The 22,907-nt window shown below is 41.0% G+C and overlaps 1 protein-coding gene across 2 annotated transcripts in view; it reads left to right on the top strand.

Moving 5' to 3' along the window:
• The window catches only part of TMEM164 (transmembrane protein 164), a 46,991-nt gene extending 25,610 nt beyond the window's left edge, over positions 1 to 21,381 (top strand). For both annotated transcript variants that reach the window (XM_087748488.1, XM_087748487.1), the window contains exons 5-7: positions 4,510 to 4,588; positions 14,404 to 14,504; positions 14,900 to 21,381. In XM_087748488.1, coding sequence (XP_087604614.1) covers positions 4,510 to 4,588; positions 14,404 to 14,504; positions 14,900 to 15,106 — 387 coding nt within the window. In that variant the 3' untranslated portion in view covers positions 15,107 to 21,381. The remainder of the gene's footprint in view (positions 1 to 4,509; positions 4,589 to 14,403; positions 14,505 to 14,899) is intronic.
• The last annotated feature ends 1,526 nt before the right edge of the window (positions 21,382 to 22,907 follow it).

The following is a 22,907-nucleotide window of genomic DNA, read 5'->3' as shown; positions in this document are numbered from 1 at the left end:
TATATGGGAATGTCTTTTCTGATCTATGCCAGATGTGTAAGCTGGTGCCTGAGCTGTAGGGCTGCCTGCATAGCGTAACACTAACTTGAGCATGGGTCAGCTGCTTGTCTGTTTGCCAGTTTGGATCTATGCTGGAGAAATGAGTCCTGGTAAGACTGGAAATAGGTTGTTTTCTAAATGCTACTTGTGTTTGGGTTTTGTTTTGTGTTGTTTTCTTTTGAGTCTTCAGGTCCGTTTTTAAACCATTCTTCTAAGCTTCTCTGGCAGCTGCTTCTTCTCTGCCAAATAAGTAATTTGCTATCACAATCCTAGATATGCTGAGAAGTAACCAGTCTGTTACATGGGACTACTAGCTGTCTGCCCCATGATGTTTGTATTGTATAGCTTTACATAGGTTCTTCCGCTCTGTTGTGTAATCTGTTCTGTGGTCTGCTTTGCAGGTAAAAAGAAAAACCTGTTTCTGGTTTATTTCTTTGATTAGTGTTTATGTTTAGGAAACTAGTTACTGATTATAGGTCATGAATCTGAGTTACTGATTATGTCTAAGAAGGTGACTGGTACAGAATGCCATTTGATGTTCACTAGGCTATATGCTAGATGTGCTACAGAACAGACCAGAATCTGGGAGTTGTATTCCTTCTATTCCTTTTGCTGCCATACTCTGCAGTCTTTGTAGAGGATGATGGAGCGAGAGCTCTTGCACAGTACAGTGCTTGAGCTGTTGTTGCAAATATAAGGCCAAGGTACAAATAATTAACAGAGGAGTACTACTTTCAGAAAGCAGAGCAAAGTGGTAACCACCTAGCCCACTGAGAACTAACTGCTGTGTCTCAGTGGGTTTAAACTAGTATTGTGTGCGGTACTCTCTTGGAAGAAACTCTCGTCTGCATATCTGACTCTTAGGTTCAACTCTACTGCTGTCTTCAAGATTTTTCTGAAGCTAAGTGCAGTCAATGAAGGACCTAGTTGCTTCCTTAGGGCAGTAGCTGGTTTAAGTTAGGATGTCAAGCGTGTGCTCAGAGGACTGCGGTTGATGGCTGTGACTCTTCGTGCTCAGAGATGCAAGGGTGAGCTCTAATCCTTCGTGATACAGTTTCTCCTTTCCATGGTCTCGCAAGCAAGGTAAGCAGCTGCTAGGAGTGTAGCTAGACCAGCAGAACTGTACATAACTTACCTGTTCCTGGGGTGGAGGTCTACTGCCTGCTCACTGTTCTTGGCCCTTTCCAGAGGGCCTTTAGCACGTGTCCAGGGAATGTGGCACTTCTGAATCCGCATCGTAGCGGGCTGATGTGGGAGCTAGAAGCACATGTGGCTGCTTTGAGCCAAACTCTTCCCGGGGGAAGAAAACACCATTTATTTTCTAACAGAAACTTCATTACAAAATCATGTATGTTGGAGGAATTGTGTATGTCAGTATTAGTTTGGTGTGTTTTGAAATGTATATGATTTTATACCGATGTTAAAACCTATGAATGGATGAAGCAGATTTGCTTTGCCACAGGTAAGAATCTTTAAAGGAGGAGAAACTTACTTATTGTCTTGAGTAACAGAGCAGCCTGTCCTCTGTATTCATTTACACTGTTAAGAGAGCCTGGAATCTAAGTTAGTAGAAGAAATAGGTAATTTGTCCTTTTGTTGGGTTCCATAATAGGTTCCATTAGCTGTTTTAAGATTCTGAGTAAGGGAAGCAAGATGAAATGCAGGAAGAGTGATGCTGGCAGCTGGTAAGGGGGACGGGAGTTTAATACAAAAACCCCAGCTAATAAATTGACGATGAATATACAGAGTTCAGATGAGTCTGTCTTAGTAACAAATATCGAGTGATTCTGAATCTCTCTGGGGACAGGTGTGGCTGAAGAAATGCTCCGTGAACATCACTGGTTTGCTATGAGGGCATTGCTGCTCTTCAGAGGGGCTGCTGAGTTTCCACAGTGGCATCTGACAGGAGAGGACAAGTCTCCTGGGGCTTGTGAAGAGGTCCAGTTTGGAGCTTGTTGGAGTCTGGGTTTAAATACATGTGGCCTGTGGTCAAGTATTATTAGGGGGATCAACTCAATGTTTTGACTTACTTTGTTCTGTGAGTAAGTGTTCCTTTGATTTTTTTAATTTCTCAAACTTTACCACTTGCTGAAGCGCTTACTTGTTTTTGGAAAGGCCTTCTTTAAATCCTAGATTGATGGGTGATCCCTTCTAGCTTGTCTTCACTTGCAGTTTCTCTTTGCATATAAAAGGTACCTATCCCTATCTGTGAGTGAGTCTTTCATTGATAAAACAATTTATAGACAAGACCTTTAGAGCTAGGTGAGTCAGTTGCTCGGTACAACTTACAGTTAATCTTTTGTGTTTGTTCTTTTTCTGTGTGTTGTAGCCCGGGTGTACAACTTGAGTCCTTGGTTGTACAGAAATTCTGCTTTTGTAGCTCTATACCAGGAAATGCATTTGCATAATTAGCCAGGCTTCAGAACAAGCAATCTTTTATAGTGAAAAAAAGATGTTTTGTTTTACACAAAAAAAAATATTGTCAACACTACTGCAGCAAAACAACTGTTACTCTGTTCTCAGAAGTGTCCTGAGCGTAGTGTTTGTGTAACTGACCCTCACAGCTCAGCCAGTGCAGAAGCCCTTAGGAAAGCACGGATACTAAATAGAGAATGCTCCTTGGCAGGAGTGAGTGCCTCACGTTGGGCTGTTTATATCGGGAGCTATTGTTTCTGAAGCATGCCTGTTCCAACTGGGAGAGGTACAGCTCTTCATCCATTAGGAACACGGCTTTAGTCTCTTGAAAATAATTTTGATTCCCTCGCTTTGCCCTCTCTGTCTTTCAACAAGGGACAGCAGAGAAGCTCCAGATTCAGGAAACCTCACAATTTCCATGAAGTTCTTGCTTTTGCATACTATTATCTTGCTTGGTTTTATGTTTTGATACAGAATACTTGGAATAAAATAACCCGACAGATTGTATGGAAGATTTTTTTTTAGCTTAGTCTCCCACGAGTTGGCTGAACATCTTGGAGGTTGCAATCAGGACACTGACAATGTTCAGCTGGGGATGCCAGGACTAGCAGAATCCAGCTGTTGCTTTTAGCATCTTTTACATTCAAAATAGGGTATAAGAATTGTTGTTGAATTTAAAAGATCACTATATTAATTACCAGCTGCTTATTGATTGCTATTTGGGAAGAAAACCAAACTCTGTTTCAACCTCTGTTTCTGTTGATGTAGAAATTTTTGTAATGTTTCTGCTTTGACACTATGACTTCAGTGTCTCAGAACAATAACAGAAAAAGAAGGTGGTTTTTGTTGTTGTTTTTTTTTTTTTTTCTCCCCAACAGGCAAGCCACGATGGTTAGACTTGCATACTTTAGCCTGTAAAATGACAGAATGAGTCTGCATCTGAACCAAAGCTAATGACTTTGCGTTATTCCTGTGACATTTCATACTTGCGTGGTGATATTGTCCAGTTTTCACTTCTGAAAAATAACGGAAAAGCATGTCTTTTCAGCTTTGTAAGGGAGCTGCAGCAAGAAGTTGAATTCTGAATTTTGAATTTGAATTTTTCCTACTACTGTTCAGTTTTAAATGTGTTGCTGTAGTTTAACAAATAGATATAGGCAAAGGCGTTTACAGATGGGAATAACTTTCAAATACAGTGCCTCGCCTTTTCTAACTGATAAAGAGCTAGAATTAGTTGGGTCTGGATTGAGGGGCTCAAATTAAACTCAGAGTTGTGGTTCAAGTTATTTTTAGCACAGTATTATTTTAGCACAGACTGTCTGACTTCTTCTCAAAGTAGTAACATGCATTCAACTGAACCCACACGTGACTAATTGTAATTTCCCAAAAGTTGTCAGCAGGTGAGAAATACCTGATGTACTACTAACTGGTCACTTGTTTACATACAGCCTTCTGCAGCTTCTCTTTAAAACCAATAAAATATTGGTTATTTTATACTTTATTTTATATTTGGTGAAGCTTAGCAGTTTCACACATGCATGTAGATTGCTATAAAACAGGTCTTTTGATTTTTGCGCAGGCCTCCTCAGTAATTACTTTTATATATTTATTTATACACTTTTATATATAAAAGACCTCATTAATAGAGTTCTGTCACTCACAAGGTAGCAATTATCTTTTCTTTCTAAATAGGCTACTGTCATACGGGGTGTGTATAGTTTCTGGTTTGATTGCTTTAGGGGTTTGCATTGTTATTGGTAATTTTTGCTAACTAAGACAGGGAAAAGAGCAATCTTATGTTATTCCTTCTTTGTTGTGCTTCTGGCTAATATTGAGAATTGAAGTGCTGCATTGCATTTGTGGCAAGGGGAATGGAATGGGTGCAGTTAGCGGCACTTTCAAAGCACTGACCATTAATGTCATCTCTTTGTTAATACACACAGGTGATAAAATAACTGAACTGAAGGGATTGTCGTGGGTCAGAAGGAGAGTGGTTCCTTGTAACTCAGTTGTTAGTGATGAAAAACATTTACAAATATTTTCCTTATTCCACAGCTTCCATTTGAAATGGAAATTTATTATATCCAGCATGTGATGCTTTATGTTGTGCCCATCTATCTGCTGCGGAAAGGAGGTAGGTTGGCAATTTACTCTATACGTATTGAGTTGGTCCCGTGCAATGAAAAAGCTGTGCTTAATGGTTACCACAGGCTTTACTCTTACTCTTTTTTACCAATTTTCTCTATGTTGTTACTTAATAGTTTCTGATGTTATGTTGGAGTTGTAACCCGGGTAACAAAGACCTGCGTCAGGCACTGAAATGGAAATCAAAAAATGGTCTTTTGCCCAGAGGGATATCAAGAACAGATTGGCATGATGCGCGCTGCCTTCTTGAGTAGCACCACTGCCATCTTGCAACATTCTAAGTTGTTGGTGGCAGGTATTTTTAAGACTTTTGCCTTCTTGGATGTCTCTTGGGAAGTTCTGCAACTTAAAATGAGCTGAAAAAAAATCATTATTATAACCCCACGTAAACACGAGTCGGCTAGTTTAGATAAATTCCTGAAATCCTGAAGCTCTAATGAAATGTAGTGACACATATTAGTAAAATGAACTAGCTTGCTTGTTATCTCTTCTGAAGATTACTGTCTTGCATTCACTTACACCATAATAGTTCAGTAAGTCTGGGAATCCCAAATTGGTCCACTGGCCGGCGATTTTTCTAATTGTCGCTCCTTAGAAGGGAATGCAGCGTGTATTGATCTGGTGTGACGCTCTGCCCCCCTCCGGCGTTGACATGCTTCCAGCTGCATTTTCTAGCAGAACCGAATTGTTTCGTCCAGCAAATCAAAGATGATAATTTATGGTCCAGATGTTCAGTAGCCTTTAATGAAAACTCCAAGGATGTGATGTCAAGCAATGGGCTACAATTTAGCAAATGCTCAGAACAAGCATAGTCAGCCTTCCATTCTGGTGAATCTTCTGTATTTTACACCAGCAGTCACTTATAATCCTTCGCACTTACTTCATTATAGGAAAACTTACTGTTTTCCACTGCTGAGCGAAACTAAATAAAAATGATCCGAAGGAAAAAGTGAAGTATCGTACTTTAAAAGATCATTCTGTTTCTTTCTCTTAGCAGAGAAATGTGCCAGCCACATTGAATTTTAATCTGTCTTTGATATCTTAAAATTCTGGCAAATAATGCTAAGTGCAGTATAGTTGTAGAAGTTACACAAACTCCTAATTATTGCAGAGGGAGGGTGGGGAGAGGGGGGAGAAAGTGTAAACGGCCATGTAGTGTAGGCAATGACAAACCAAGCTCTTGCGATGTCACTAAATCACTTCTTTTGATGGCCTTAAAGTTCCCATATAACATCATTTTAAGACACGTATTTCTTTCACTTTAAAGTTTGGCCTTGGGTGTCCCTTGATGTGTTCCTTTGGTTTTTTTGTTGATTTGGTTTTGTGTTTGCTTTGAAGTAAAGGTTCTTGGGGCTCCTCAGCACGTGTTTTCTGGGGCCGGGAGGACTGTATCTGCAGTTTGAAGGGCTTTGCGTTCTACAGTTGTCACCCTAGTGCTGTTTTCTAAATTTTTGCCCTGTATTAATTTACAGGTCTTTGCTGCCATCTAATGTTGACATGAGAGCAGTGAAATTTCTAAAAGAACTTTGTTGGCTAAATATCTCAATTGCGATTGTCCTAGGCTGTGTAACTGATAACTGTTCATTTTCTTATGCAGTTGGCTCCTGCCCACCTGTCTGACTGTAATACCTTGTTAGCAAAATGTCCAGGGGCTTTTGTAGCAGTGATGGCTAGTGCCCCAGGAGACCTAATGTATGCTTTGTGATGGAAAAATTACTCAGCCTGAAAACATTTGTTAATATTTTGTCATTTCACTAGCACCTTTGTTTCAAGTACCTTCTGAGTAGCTCACACCCTTTACCCTAACTTATCTTGTGAAAATTGCTTTTTCATCACTGATGTTGATCAGCATGCAGCTTTATTTCTGTATTTTAAATAGAAATTTCCATCAGTGAATCTATGGATTATGGTTGGGAGAAGTAATTGAAGGGTAGTATAATTGGAAAAATGAAAAGAAATTAATTGTATATGGAAAAAGATACTACTTCAGTTTTACTGGGAATCTGCCAATATTACTGATGGCTTAATAGGATCTCAGTCGTGATATTAACGTTTCTTAAAGGAAGGCTGAGCAGAACACCTGCAGCAGAGTTGATTTGAGGCTCATTCTATACAGAACTGCACGTCCAAGTTTGTTCGCTAATCAAGTACCATACCAGTCATGCACACGCAATCAGTTACCTGTTGAAGTGTTTCCTTTTTGAAAGGAACCTGGGTGACAGTAAACAAGGGCTGTAATCCTTTATTTTCTTTCCCTCCCTGCTATTCATTACAGTGGTGAAGACGGGTCATGTTGCACTGGCAGCATCACCTTCGTGTGTCCCCCGCCGTGTAAGTGTGGGGGCTTCGCCATGCTGAGGATCAAATTGATGAGAGAGACGTTCAGAACTCAGGCTTCGGTGTTGCACAGTGAACGCGCTGAAGCTCAAGGCTGTCTTCCCTCTTGGGCATTAAGACCTCTCTCTCTCTTCCCTTTCCCTCCCCTTTGTACTGAATGAATATAAATTTCCATGCTTCCCTTTCTAACATATTTTCTTTGCAAGCGCACGTATGCATGTATACATACACATGCGTGCCAGGCTAGGCAAAATAAATGCTTATGCACTATGGCTCGGATCTTTCTTGGCTGCGATAAGAGGCTCTCATGCAAAATAGATGTGGTGCAGATGTAACAGGCCAGCACAGAAGGTTCCTAACTCGGGGCAGTTCTTACGTAAGTGTATCTGCAGTTGGCAACTTCCTTGCTGAATGAATCTCACCTTGTATCACCTGTGAACCCTGCCAAAAATTATAGTATGCATCTGGGCAGGACACAGCATTCCTGAAATAGCTGGATAGGCTGAACCAGAGCTGTAGGTCGCTGTTTTCTCTTGTCCTTAGGAGGCGACACCCTTGCTTCCCTGTCAAAAAGAGTATGAATGGTTTTGTGGCTTCTGGATTGGTTTACTGTTGTATCATCTGAGTGGTAGGACTGGCAAAAAGGGGGTGCAATGAATGAATTGCCAAGGTGGAAGGAAGAAGACAGGAACCACAGCAGCCCAGATTTATACCATACAACCAACTCCTTCCATGAAAAAGTCCTCAGACGGCTTTCATCTACAACTAAGCTGGTCTTCTGAAGCCTATGAGTACGCTCAGATAATTATACTTTGTGCTACTGGCATACAGATTGCTGATAGAAGGCTTAGGGAGATGGCAGCTGAGGAAGTGTCATGTCTCAAACTGCCACAAGTGTTTCAAGAGTGCGTTAACCTGGCCTTCTAAGATCAAGGTATTAGAGACCTTCAGTGGTGTTCAGGAGAACTTAGTTTTTCTAACTATGTACTCCTAAGACAATGAAAAAAATCTAGTTTGCACTGCCATCAGCCTTAGAGACTCACAGTTCTTGACTGTCTTGGTCCTTAAGCTAGTTTGGTCAGCTTTTGGGATGCATTTGACAAGATTAGATGCACCCCTTATTTCAGAGCTTCAAATCATGTTGAAATTTAATCAAAGTGGAATTGTTGTTTTCTGAGTACTGTGAGCAAATGATATCCTTCCACAGCAGTTTGAAATAAGAGTTAATTTATAGCAGCTCCCTAGCAGTGGAGTTCAGGAGATAATCTTTCTGATGTTTTGAGATCCCCAGCATAATTTATTTGACTGGATAACTTAATGAAGTAGAAAAGGATGTCGGTGTTGAGTTTTTTAGCATTTTGTCACTTTAAGGGGCAATCTGGTGTATGAACAGCTGTACTTGAAGTTCCAGGATATGTGTGTTTAATCAGAAACGTTTGTATTGGTGTCACTGAATGGGTGTGTGGTTCTGACCCTTTAGCCTGCAGGGGGAGATAGTCTCCAGCCTCCACTCTCTAAAGTGGCTATGCAAATTCTCAAAATTCACAATTCAAATGCAGGTTGTCCACACTGTGGAGGGAGTAGATTGATTTGGTTGCATTTTTTTTGTGGGGGGAATCATCTTTTGGAGCCAAAACTGACAGTAATGGCCTTGCAAGGCAACCCTAGACAGTCCTGTGGTCTGGCCCCATGTATTTTAAGAGCTGATTCACAGCTGTGCACAAGTGGACAGACGTACACACCCTAAATAATTAAGTAGGCGAGTTTTTTGCTGGGAGTAGAGTCAGAATTTTCAGCTTATAAGGCAAGTGCTGTATCTTTATAAGCAATAAAGAAACTGTCTCTCTGACTCAAGTCGTAAAGCCCATTTTTGATCTAAGTGTCTTCAAAGGTGGCATCAGAAAAGATGAAGTTCTATGGCATTGTAGAAGGTCAGTAGAAGTTGATTATTTTTTTTTTTTCCTTTTCCCCCTCTCATGCAGCATGCCTCTGTCGCGCTTCGGAAGACGGACAGCTCTGTATAGCCAGCTTTCTTAAGGGCAGTGCAGTGTTTCTTACCTAATGAGAAGCTGGGTTAAGTTGAAAGATGTAGAACACAGATACCAAATACAGGCGAAAGGATCATTTTTCTTGTGGCTGTAAACCAGGAAAGCGCAATTAAAGCAATTGGGGATCTAAACTTGTGCTTTCCATTGGCTGTTAGGCCTTGCTGGCAAGAGTGAGGGATCACCGTACTTAAAGACATTTCTAGCCGTTGTACCCTTTCTCAGCCGCTTCCCCACTTTGTGACACTTACCTGTATTTAGCAGTCTCTTTCCGTAGCTTTTAAATGGAGTTATAAAGCAGGCTTTATTATATACCTTAGTAGTAATCCAGGAAAAAATCACTATATATTTGAATATAGTTAAGTAGTCATCCATCATGTTTATCTCCGTCCTCACTGAAATACTTGATAATGTGCAGTACAGCTCCTTCACTGAAACTCTTAATTACTTGGAGATCTGTGAACTCTTGTGTATTATTCTCCTACTCTCCTGCTGGCAGCTTCCATGTTCCTCTACCAGCTTTTCTCTGCCTCCTGAATCCCATGTATTATACGTAAGGGCCTGGTTCGCTGCCCAGCTGTGCTCGTACTACGGCACCTGGAGCAGCAGGGAGCTGTGGCACCGTTCAGCAACTGGAGGTGCGTGCTGGTGCTCTGGCTGCGGGCTCATGCTGTGGGCTCTTTCTGTAGCTTGATCGTTTCAGGATAATCTTGTTTGATGATTTAAGAGAGCTGGAGAGGAAGAGGAGGGGACACGTCTCTCTCGTGTGGCCCTCTGAGCTTTATGCACTGGGCAGTTACAGTTCCTTTGAAATTATGGTGGCCTATTATGAAACACCTAAAACTAAATAAGGAATTGTCTGAGTGGGCCCAAGGTCTGTTAAAGACTTCTCTCTCTCTCTGTAGGATATAGAGGCGTTTAGAAGGGTAGGTACCAGTATATGGAAGAAGTACTGTTATATCAAAGGAAGAGGAAGAACTGCTGCTGCTTCTCTATGGAATATAAAAAATGCTTCCTGAGAGGAGCGGGTAATATAATACCCCTGTCTGAGCTGATTTTGATGACAGTAGCTGGCAGCCAGGAAAACAGAAATCTCCTGGCCTAAGGTAGTATTTTGAAATCCGCACATAGATTCACAACAGCTGTAGGGGAAACAGTGGGTTTCAGGCTCCTCCTCTTGAGAACAGTTTTCCTGTTTTCCCCTGGAAAGGATGTTTGGTCTTGAGGCTAGGTCGGTAGGCCACACTCCGAGAATTAACCCCTTTGATCAAGGGAAATAAAATGGAAATCAATTTGCCCTCACATTTTTATAAGCTTGAAAATGAAGGAGTTGTAATAGTTGCTCTGAGTTCTGGATTAAGCAGGTCTGCCTGTAACTGTGAGACTACCGAGAGTGTGCTGGGCTGGAAAACTGGTAAAGCTCTATCAAATGTAGTGGGAATGAAAGCAAAACATTAATTAGGAAACAGAGATTATTTTAACACCCTCCTAAATTAAAAAATTGTGCTATATTTAGGTTCTAATTCTCTAATTCAAACAGAGGAATAATTTTCTCCTGCATTATGTTTTCACAGAAATACAAAAGGAGTATTACTTTCTATTAAGTTGCATTCAAATTTTTACAATCCTATGTTTTGAGAACTTTAAGTAAAAGTAATAGTTCATAAGAACACTAGAACTAGCACAAGACACTGCGAGGGGGAAGCAGTATAAAAGAAATTGAGTGTCTCTGTTGATTTTTAGATTTTTAAAGCCACGCTTCCATTGCCTAGATGGCAAAATTAACTACTTGGCATGTTCAAGACTTGTTGCAGAAGCAGATGATGAACCCCAAACTCTTCAATCTGTATGAAATCCTTCCTATCAATGCTATTGAAATAATGAAGTTTAAATTAAATGGAAATATCCACTGCCGTCCTATTTCAACACAAGAGCAAATATACAGCCTACTTGGATGACCCTGATTTGGAACGGTCTCAACTGTCTGGGGTGTGGGCATTTTTGAGAATGAGATTAGTGCCAGACTGGCAGTTGGATTAAATTTTTTGAAAGTGCTTAGCGTATATGAATTGCCTTAGTGAACAGAGAGTGAAACTCACTGCTACCTATTGAAATCCATTTCCTATGTAAGCAGCAAGTAGCTTTTGCCAAAGCCAACACAGGCCATTCAAACAGCCGCTCGGCTGCGTCTCAATTTTCCTGCTCCTATGTTTCTGTTAACAGACCGTGTACTACAGAAAATAGACCACACTGCTCCGTTAAACAGTTGTCTGTTGAATAGCAGGACTATAGAGTAATAAAATCTATAGTGATTATTTATCTAATGAGAAATGTACAGAAAATATCCCAGGTATGAATTTAAAATTAGTTTCCCAAAGCACGCTTGGGAATCCAGAGCTCTCTGAAATGTTTTTGTGTGGAGGTCGTTGTTTCCTTTTTGTCCCTTGATGTCCAACTAATGATACTGCTGAGAATCACACTAGTATTTTCAGGATTGCAAAGTCTAGGAAGGAGGGATTTTTCTATTTCATAGCGAGATCAAAAGTCTGTAGAAGGTGAGAGCTGCTGAAGTATTTTTTGGAGTTTTGCAACAGAGAGAGGATGTAGCAGTGTGAAATTCTTTGCTGGAGGCACCTGAACAGCTCTCCTAAGTGACTTCTGAGACATGATTCCCTGACTAGATTGAAGCGGGGCATGAGAAGCTTGGGTTCAAAGCCAAATTATGCCACTGATCTCTTTTGTCATCTTGTGCAATTTCCTTAGTCCTTTAGTGACTGCCTTCTCCCTCCAGTCTTGTGTCATAGCCGGGTTCACTTGTCTGTTTTAGTGTTTAGATACTACCTGCACTGTAAGTCCCCCAAGTATCAAGGTCTCTGGATTCTGGCTTTTCTGAGTGCTTACCTCTTTAGACAACTACCATCTGTTCTCAGGCTTTGGAGAATACTTCTGAAATAACACAGGCAACTGCCAACCAGGTGAGTTCACGTGAAACCAAATTCGGTACAGCACTACTCTGCCAGTTCCTGGGAGCTGTTTTAGATACCTTATTTAAATTTTATTTTGTGTTTTGCATCTAGGTTAAACATGCAAAGTTGGGGGTTTTTTTTGTGTTGTCTTTGCAGTTGTAGATGCAAGTCAAATGATGTTTTCTTTATCCTACAGCTGAGGAGGGAGCACAAAGAGTTTCTGTATAGCTTGACCAGGTCACTTAAAGTTGGTGCAGCCAAAAATAGAGCCCTGGTCTCCTGAACTCTGACACCAAGGCTAATGGCTTCTTCTCTTGCTCTCTGTAATGAAGAACCACATTCAAGGTGGTATCACCTATCTGAGGTTTTCAGGCAGTGGAGTTTAATGAATATCATTGCTATTTAAATAAAGTCTCCTGTACCGTTTTCTAAATAGGATACCAGCTCTTAGATCATGCTTGCTAAGTATGTTCAAAGAATTAGACTGTTGTGAATTTTTTCCCTGTACCTGTAGAGCACTTAAAGTTACTCATGTAGAGTTCACTTCTACCTTTGGATTTTGCTCATAGTTCAGACACCTCTTCTGACCTTCACTTCCCCACTGGATAAGAAATCTTATAAGCTGCCTTATGCTTTCCAAGTAGCTTCTCTGCTCGTCTTTATCATGGTTGCACCAAGTCACAGCTTTCTTACTAAAACATGGCGTGCAGTTGTGTCTTGGGTAATGACACTAATATCGTTGCTCGTTAAAGTCAGTGAGTGATATATGGGGGGCATATGTGCTGCTGTCATTCAGGCATACAATCAACTCCTTACTCTCTGGTGACTAGCAACAGAGAAGCTATGTTATTTAGAGTGGACAATGAATAGATGTACAGTTTTAGACAACAAAGTGTAGGTAATTTTGAATTTCTAACAGTCACAAAATGATATTTAAATTAGATTATTTCAGGTAGCTATTGCAAAATCCATCTGAACTGGCACAATGGGGAAGAAAACTATGCAGAAAAGAATTGTAGAAGGGCAACAGGGATTGAGAAAGCAGTCCTCTAGGGATTTTAAACCTGAGGTGGTGTGTGGTAAAGCAAGTAACAGCAGTTATTTGCCTTTATCTACATATGATACCATACCTAGGCATACTCATACCAGCTTTAGTCTGGTGAGTTGTCACAGCTAGCTACGCATGTGTAGTCATTGGAGTTCCCAGTAGCCTTGTACAGTATGTGCTGAAGTCTGCTGAATCTTCCTGGTAATTACTGGATGTGCTAGCTAGCAAAAGCTAATATGAATATTGCACTCTGTGCTGTAAGCTATCCTTTGAGTACTGGATAGACGTTCCAGGATTTAATATCTAATGGATCAGAGAGCAAAGGCAGATTAAAAAATGCCAGTGTATTTTTATAATAATCTGAAATTCTACAACTTCTTATAGCAGCTGAGCAGCATGACACTGTGCATCTTTTTCTTTTGCGTCCCTAGGTTAAGTTATTAAAGTCATAAGGAAAATAATATTTCTCCCCATATCTTACACTGAAATATTCATGTCTGCTAGTAAGAGTCTTCGGAACGCTGTAAACTGTTTTTGTTCTCACCATATGATGTTTGAATATTTAATTCCAAAAGTAGTCTTGTATCTAAGGGTACTTTTATTAGATCTGATTTCCTTGGTACATTCTAGATCATGCGACATTGTGTTTTGTCAGTGAATTAACAAAACCTAGTTTCAAAAGGAGAGAGAAAGGTGAACCCAGGAATAATGTGATATCTGCTACGTCATATGAGGGGAAAAAAATATTCTACAGTATCTGCGATATCTACTGATTATAAAATTGTTTGCAGCATATATCTGAAAATATCTCCACAGCAGTTCTCATTTAAAAGCAGTCTGTCATTAATGGATTGACTACTTTATACAGCTTTTCTGTTCCTAGGCATTATTGGTGCAAGTTACGTTTTAATAGTTGTTAAACAACCCTAAAAGTAGGAAACGGCAATTAGCTGTGCTCTAACACGGTGCTGTGCAGGAGCTGCCACTGCCTAGGTTAGTTCTGTGCGTGCTGAAGTCGGAGCCCCCATAAGAAGCAGGTGTTCAAGTATAAATAACCTGATTTTTGAAGATTCATTGTATACCATTACTGTATTTTAAAATCATTTAGTACTTCTGTGGCAGAAGGAAGAATGAGGTAAAAATACCACTGGTGTTGGTGAAAAACAGGCAAGCTTAATAAGTAACATATTGTCCATTTTACTGCTGGAGCAGGAGGGAAGGAACTGATCAGGACACTCCAGGTAAGAAGTAAGGCTCTCAAATATTAATTACTATAATGGTATTGAGTAGGTTATCAGCTGAAGGCAGATGCTCTAACATCCACAGAGGAGAAGAGAGAGGATTATTCATGCGTGTTTGATGGACACAGCAATTCAGCTGAATACTAATGTATTCCTTTCTTTTCAAGGTATCTACACTCCAGAACCACTCTGCAATTTCTGGTGGGCTCTTTTATCCACGGGGTTTATGTTTGTATATCATTTTAGCATCTTGCAGATTCTGGGATTGGTAAGTAAATACAGGTTAATAAATGGATAGTTTGCAAGTACATTCAAAGCAAAAACACTGACTAGTTTTTCAAAGTGTCCAGATAGATACAGATAAGACTACTTGCATGCAAATTTCTAATTGCATGTTCTAATGGACATTTATATCGCGTATCTCACAAGTATCGGTAAAATATTTCATAAATTGGTTATGTACCTGCATAAATCCATCTATTAAATGCACAGCTGAATTTGGATCTGCTTTCCTTCTGAAAGCTGCCCTACTTGTGTTGAACAAAGGATTGTCACCTAAATATTTTTTATTATTATGGTAACTTCAGAATTACCATTTTAGGTGTCTGAATCAGCACAACACAAAAATATTGTTAATTTATAAATTTGTTGTCACTTTCTCAGGTTACAGAAGTGAATTTGAACAACATGTTGTGCCCAGCCGTCTCAGATCCTTTTTATGGGCCCTGGTATCGAATCTGGGCATCTGGACATCAGACTGTCATGACCATGACTCATGGGAAGCTTGTAATCCTGCTGTTTTACAGTGCTGTCCCCATCTTTAAATGTAGCGTGGACTTGCTTAGATTCCCAGCTAAGAAAATAGACTGAAATTTCTCCCCACGGAGCAGTGTGTACGGGAAGCAGAGATACTTATACTGGAAAACAAAGAGGAGGGATGAGAGGACGATGTGTTTATACTTCTCCCCACAGTTTATTGCCTCAAAAACACCTCTATAATCAAGTGAGGTTTTTTTTTTTTTTAACTGCTGTTTCTCACTGCCTGTTGCCAATGGCAAAATTAGTGGCCTTATTCTGGAAAAGGTTCGTGTTTTATACATTTCGTGTAGATTACAGTAGAATCTTGCTAAGCCACCGTTTAAAATTAGGCCGGGATCTGTCCACATTCTAGCAAAGAGAGTGGCAGTGCTACCTCGTTTTGACTTTTTTTTCCATTAAATAGAAGTACACTTAGATCATAGGATAGGAAATACAGCTGAATTACAACACTCCACTGATGCGAACAGAGCACGTGTTGTAGTGCATCATCCTGGCTTAACTCTTAGCACTTGAATGTTGCAGAACGGTCACAGTGAAACGATGTACACTTAATCTCCCAGTTGTAAGTGCAAAACAGTGAGGTTCTACTGTATTTTCTTGAAGCTGGTTGAAAATGTTGGGGAACAATAACTCATTCAAAAATTTTATATATATATATATTTTTTTTTTTTTTTTTTTACATCAACTACTTAATTTCTAAGCTGCTGTGGATAAATATCTACCTGGCTGAGTCCCATCAGATCTCGATGCTTTGGAGATGCCTTTTTTTGAGTGAGTGGAAAAACACCGTGTTGAAATAATTTCAAAAGAGCATGTTACGTACAGGCTGTGATGAGATATTTCATCCACTGTTCTGACCTGACTTTGAACAAAATGTTTTTTTCACTTAGCTTAGACTGGAGAGGGGGTGGAGATACAAAGTCCAATGTAAACATCAGAGTTTTCTTTTTTTACTTACTAGCTTTTGAAACATTCCTCCTCTGTGTTCTACACTGATCCTCACTCAGTAGAGTGGTTAGTGAAGAAACATAATGAAACCACGTTCTGTCTCTACAGCTCTAATACATTCTGTATACCGATTTTAAAACACAGATATGAAAAGGAACATCAAATCAGTGCAGGCCTCTACTTGAAAAGAAAGTGTTCCAGTTTGCTAGTATGACTAAATCTTCCTGTCAACACGTCTTTTGGAGAGCAGGAGGTAGACAGGCAGAATGATAAGTAGTAAATTGTGTGTACCTGCTCACATTTTCCAAGGCTCGAGGAGAAACTGTTGGGCAGAAAGATGGGAAATCTTGAGTGTGTTCCTCCAGATAGTTAACTGTGAGTCAATTATGCAGACTGTTGCATTTCAGGGCTGCAGGAATTTTGTTGTACAAAAGTTAGTTGCAATTTATAGATTCATTGTGTCGTCAAAGCTGTGACTTGTAAGATAAAGCAAAACCATCATACCTCCTCCAGCTGGATCACCTGAAGATATATTCTGAAGTTAAGGTACAGTCATTTATACCTCAAGAAGGAAAAGTAAGAATGAGAAGTGTGTGACTTTCCCCCCCGCCCCTTAAAAAAGAAAAATTTTCCTGGGAGAGGGAACAAATGACTACTTCAAATATTTTTACTCTGTATGATTAAAAAAAAAGTACACTTCAGCCAGAAATATATTGTCCCACGTTCTAATTTACAAACTGGTTTCTGGCTTTCTTCCATGCCTTGCTGTGTATATATATACACATAATAAATGTACTGTACTCTCACAACTTGAGAACATGTGACATATACCTAAACTATCCATCACATGTGTGTAGCTCGTCTTAGTCATACGGGCTATACGGCTCCTTGTGTTTTTCATCAGAATTCAACTTGAGACAGCTAAGCCCCCGATGGTAAGAACCACCGGCGTACAGAGTTAGCTGTCAGTTGTTGATCCTGCAAATGTCTAAGTACAAAATGAATTTCATTGAGTTGTCTCACTGCTGCCTCAGTAAAGCTGGGCCTGTGTGGCTTAAGTATTTGTGGAGTAGGGCCGAAAGAAAGAATGCGTTGGTGTTGAAGGCTGTGGAAGACCACTTAATCAGCTGCTGAAGGGACAGAAGTTCTTGCTGTTTATTTCAGCAGATTCAGTATTCGATGATGAAATACAGGAGGTTGCTGGGAGATGCTGAGATGCACGGTGCTGGATGTTAAAGCGTGCCCCCTATTAATATACTTTATCTCCTGTGAATAGCTGAATGACGTATACCGTGGTTCTTCCCTCCCCATAGTTACTGTCAAGTGTGTCATGATTTATTTATTTACTTAAGAATTTGGCAAAATGCCTTATGTTGGAGTCAATCCTGCTTAGAAGGAATGTTTGGTATTACAATAGAATGATTTTAGCCAAATTTTGCAAATGTTATTTGGCATTATTGTTTGCTTAACTTTACTTTTGGTTGTTGTTTGTTTTTTTTTTTTTTTTTTTTAAGAATCTTTCCTGTTTCTTTATTTTTTTTTTTCTTCAGAATATTGTAGTTACTGGAAAAATTTCTGAGTTATGTGAAAGTACCAGCCTTTTTTTTTTTTTTTTAAACTACACCATTTCCTATCTATAGTCATATGCTCCAGGGCATTCTAAACAAGTATAAAACAGCTGCTGTTTTCCACCATTGACTGCCTGTGGTCAATTAATACTGCAGAAGCATTTCAGTAAGCTCAGGTGTCTCACTCCGTGCAGGCTGTTTGCTTGCAATGCAAAATTTGTGAGCTCTTCTGACTGACTTAAAATTCAGTAGCGGGAATGGCAATGTTAAATATAGCCAACAGGAGGGAAACCCCAGGGCAGCGTGGATGAAAGGATTCTTGGGGTAGTTGTAGCACTTGCACCGTTGACTTTGACAGCAGAGCCGCTGTAAGTGATTGCTCCTGAGTCACACTGGAAGTTTCGGGCATAATGTCCCACCGTGGCGTATGCCGACAGAACTGCTCATCAAAGCCAATGGGACACTCGGATTCCCCTTTGGAACCTTACCTGGGCAGGTTCTGGAGCTTGTTGAACTCTTCCATACCAATCATCTAAGTTGCTAAAATGGCTAACTGAACAAGGAAATTCAGCAAAAGAGTAGAGAGGTAAGCCAACTACTACACTCAGTAAGGATTTTAGAAGTATTGGGGCTGCTGTGAAAGAGTCAAATGGTGCAACTGGAGTCAGGCAGGAGGGAAGGCAGTGGAACCTTCACCTCGTTTTGACAGTAAGCTGTTGCTTCTTTGCTTGTTGTACAGTATCAATGAAGCTGGCCGAGTTAGAATAGAATCATTTCAGTTGGAAAAGACCCTTAAGATCATAGAGTCCCACTGTAAACCCAGCACTGCCAAGTCCACCACCAAACCATGTCCCTAAGCACCACGTCTACCCATCTTTTAAATACCTCCAGGGATGGGGACTCAACCCCTTCCCTGGGCAGCCTGTGCCAGTGCCTGACAGCCCTTTCGGTGAAGTTTTTCCTAATATCCAACCTAAACCTCCCCTGGCGCAGCTTGAGGCTGTTTCCTCTTGTTCCATCGCTTGTTACTGGGGAGAAGAGTCCGACCCCCTGCTGGCTCCAGCCTCCTTTCAGGCAGTTGCAGAGAGCGATGCAGAGAAGGCTCCCTTCAGCCTCTTCTTCTCCAGGCTGAGCACCCCCAGCTCCCCCAGCCGCTCCTCCCCAGCCTTGTGCTCCAGCCCCTGCCCCAGCCTCATTGCTCTTTGGATGCACTCCAGCACCCCAATGTCTTTACTCTAGTGAGAGGCTCAAAAGTTAAATTATCCCCTCCTTCCCCTTGCCCCTTTTTGAAGACTTTTTAAACTTAGTATTTCATTTTGGTGTATGGTATGGCACCACAAGAAACTGTATCGGCATAGCTGAGACACAGGCTTCACAGATGGTGAGGAACAGGTCAGAATGGGAGCAGAAAGGGAATGACCTTCTGGAGCTAATGTCATGGAACTTCCCATCCTTCATTCCTCAGCTGTCTCTGGTATCTCTTTGGAATATGCATCAGACAGAGCTTGTTCAACGTGCAGGATATTGGTTTGAATGGGAAAGCAGAATACTTAATCTCCATAGGGGTTATTTGTTCTCTTCCCTGGCAGAGGCTGATTTTCTTTTCCCTGAATGGTTTATTTTACAGGTAGTTATGCTATGATTTCTTTGGTTGCTTTTATGCTTATTTATGCTGGAAATTGAAGAGCCAGACTATACTGTTCTTGAAAGCTAACTGGCATTCATCCCACCATCTATGGCAGTATCTACACCATCTATGTCACGATAAATTGAAGCTGTTGCCCGGTACCTGGTGATGAGATTTTTACACTGCAGCAGTGCAACATGCGACTGAAAGGATAGTCCTGGTCCGCCCTGGTCACACGTTCCTAAATCTTTTTTTCACAGTAGTAACAGCTACGAAAACATGTGCAGTGGCTCTGGCGCAGAGCAGGGGACCGTACAGCCAGCCAGGCTGTTCCTTTCAGCAGCAGCTTAAGGTGACTGTAAGGTCTCACCCTGAAGCGGGCTGATCTGGTGTCCACTAGCAAGTCAGGCACAAGACCAGGAAAAAATTCTTGTGCAGTGCCGATGCCTGGACTTCAGAGAAGTTGGTATGTGTTAAGGTGTCTGCACAGAGCCCTCTGCTCTCCTAATTTTTAGTACTGTAGGCACTTCAGACAAAAGAAACAAGGAGCGATGAAATGGCTTACTCTTTCTGCCAGTGAATTGACTGTCTAGGTTTCCCTCCAAATGTACCCATAAATGAAGCATTAGTAACTACAATAAACTTGTTTACGGATCGGTGTGTTTGTGCAGCCTTAGAGTAGGTAGCCCTCCAAAGCAGAAGAGTGAGCTAGTAAAATTTCTGCACCCACCATAACATCTGGCGCTTCACGCTGTAAATACGGAGATGATTGTGCCAAGGCTTTAGCTCTCCAGGATACCTGCAGGGCTGTTTGTCAAGGATTCAGGCACCGTACGCTGTGTTTGAGCTGTGTCTAGTTGTTTAACTTCCTCCTATTTAAGCACCAAAGAAGACGTTGCATCTTGTTGCTTTTGAAGTGTGAAAATTAACAGCTCTTGACTGTGCTGGCCTAAACGAAGGAAAAGCCAGAGTCGATGAACACGCACCTACGCTTGGTTTTGGTTCAGCTTCGTGGGGCTTGACAAATGCTGCTTGTAAGCAAAGCCTACTTGTGCTTAAGCAGGTGCTGCCTTGCTGAAGGTGGGAGATGTGGGAAGTCAGTCCATTTGCATACCTTGAGATTATAGAGTACCTCACTGTAGATTTATCCATCTGTTGCTGGCCACAATCAGGGTTTTGATATTTCTGTATATTTGATATCATCTTGGTAAAGCCCAATTGTGTTTTCCTTTCAGAAATGGCTATTTGCAACCGTTAAATTACTGTACTTTACGTCCTAAGTCTTGCATCTAAGCGACAGGTATTTGTTTCCTATGTGTCTATAGCTAATGAAAAATATAGATGTGCTGTTTCTCTCGCCGTTGCAGTTTTTTCACTAGAGGTGGATTCTTGGGAATTAGATTGGTCCTAATAGTTAACAAAGCCCTGAAAAGGCCAAAACCCAGGCAGAGGGCATATGTCAGCCCTTCTGTTAGAGGCGAAAGGTTTCTTCTACAGGCAGACAGGTCAACTTTGGTGTTTTCATTTTTACAGTGACAAGACTCATAACAAATCTGTTGATTTTTGTGATCTTGTACTCAAAGTGATAGTGCTGTAAATCTGTCTTGCAGCTTTTAGTGTAACTTAGTCAAAGCCAAGCTGTTTTATTTTAAATGATTTTATTTTTCTTCAGGGTCAATTTTGTACTTTTTAAAAATTATTTCTGCATTTACTGAGTCACGATCTCAGTGCTGCAGAGGACGCAGCAGGCAGAGCAGCGAGCGTACCCACACCGCTCTCCCCACCCAAACTGTGCCAGGGAGCTGCAGCGGCTCGGGCACGGGGCTGAAGCACAAAGCCGCCTTTGGAAACGCGCGGCTCCGCTTGCCCAACCCTCCAGTTGAAGCGTGGCGTTATCCCGGCACAGGATGGTACGGCAAGGGCAAGGATGGATGTGGAAAGGCTCAACTGCCACAGATGCTGTTAGTTCTGAATAATTTGTAAGAGTGTTAAAAATTTTGTAAACTTTTTAATGTGCTAAAACTTGGTTATGAGGTAACATTTACAAATAAGGGGTAATTTGTGTACTTGTTTTTGTATTTTGGTCTGATGGGTTTTTTTTTGTTGTTGTACCCTACGTCCAGATCACTGGGCAAATAGTTGTTACACCTTTGAATTAAAACAAATAAATGCATTTTAATGGATATCGTACAGTTTTGTTATCATTCTAATCATGCCAGGCACCGACTGTCTTGCTGAAGACTTTTTAAAACTAGGTAAGGAAACCGAAATGGACTTCCCGCTTCAGTTTGTAATATTAACAGTTGGAGTCACAGAGGGACTTTAATATTACATAGCTAATCATCAAATCAGATAAGAATATGGATTCTCCTGTCTTAAGCAGTCTGTACTGCTAGATGTAGGCCATCTTGCAGCGTCTGTAAGCGAGAACAATGATTACTGGGATTTCTGGAAGTTTTAAGCATTTAAGTATGACCTTGTGCCTGTTATCTGTCAATCAATCAGCACAAGCCAAGCCTGAGGTTACAGGCAGACCTCGCTGTAGGACACAAATCCTTTAATCACCGTGTAAATATTCCCTGTCTTTCAGGTAAAGAGCTCAGGACACAGTATTGCAGCATTATGCTGCTTCTCTGTGCTGCTTCTACTGCTCTTGCCACAACTGCGGCGGTGTCTCTCATGTCCCGGGCTGTGGCTCTTTAGTAGAAGACCGCAGAACACGTACAGAAGTTTTCAGCTCAAAACTCTGTTCGGAAAGCTGCTGTAATGAAGGTACTCGGGCAACCTCTCCCCATAGGTGATGGCAAAGTAGTTTTAATGCACTTCAGAAATGTTTCTGGCTGTAATTAATAGTTCATTTAAATAGACTGCCATGACGTTGTGACCCGGTACATCTCAGGCAAGCAGGCATTTCATTGTGTAAGGCTCCTGGCACGTACTGTTCCTGGAGAAAGAACATTCTGGATATGCCCGTCTGTTTTGTTCTATATGCACTGTAGAAGTTTTAACTTTTCACACAGCTGGAATAATTTCTCTTGAACAGTATCAAGACTGATACAACAGCTGAAGTGCAACTGTAGTGTGAAGTGCTTTATGGAAACCTGAGCTGAACTGAGCAAGCCATGTCCTTTTTCAGGCACTGCTAATTATCCTCGGCCTCTCTCTCTCTAATCGTAAGGCAGCCTTTCATTGTTTACTACCAACATATATGTAAGAATAAGCAAGTTTCCGCCTCCGAAACATCCTTCATACTCGGTACTATTTTGCTAGTTCGATTTTTATATTGTGATAGCTACACAGCTGGCTGAAGTAGCAAGAAGAGTGGGAAACTTTTGGTAGGCAGTTTTAACTAGCTATACAGCTCAAGGGACTGGGAGTTTTAGGTAGGTTTTACCCAATTCAGACCGAGACCAAATCTATGAGGTACTAAACCAACAACGGAAGCTGTTTACTCAGGCACGTTTTCCCTTCAGAGGTGTGGGGTTTTTTTTAATCTTTCTAAATCAAGGCTTCAAAGCGAGCGCAGTAATGGCTGCATCAATCACCTTCAACATCTAAAGGTTCCATGGCTTTCACTGGTTTGTTTTCAAAGGCTTTGCATCTACAGACAGGAGATCTATTAATATTGAATTAGTCCAAGGCCATTTGAATGCCTGAATCCTGGAGAATTCGAATCCCTGAATTCCAGGGAGATGTTAGAAATTTCTTG

Source organism: Nipponia nippon, unplaced genomic scaffold (assembly GCF_047370975.1).
Source record: "Nipponia nippon isolate SJK-2023a ecotype South Korea unplaced genomic scaffold, ASM4737097v1 scaffold_12, whole genome shotgun sequence".
Lineage (NCBI taxonomy): Eukaryota > Metazoa > Chordata > Aves > Pelecaniformes > Threskiornithidae > Nipponia > Nipponia nippon.
The sequence above is the reverse complement of the archived record's forward strand: the minus strand, read 5'-3'. Positions and strand labels throughout refer to the sequence as shown.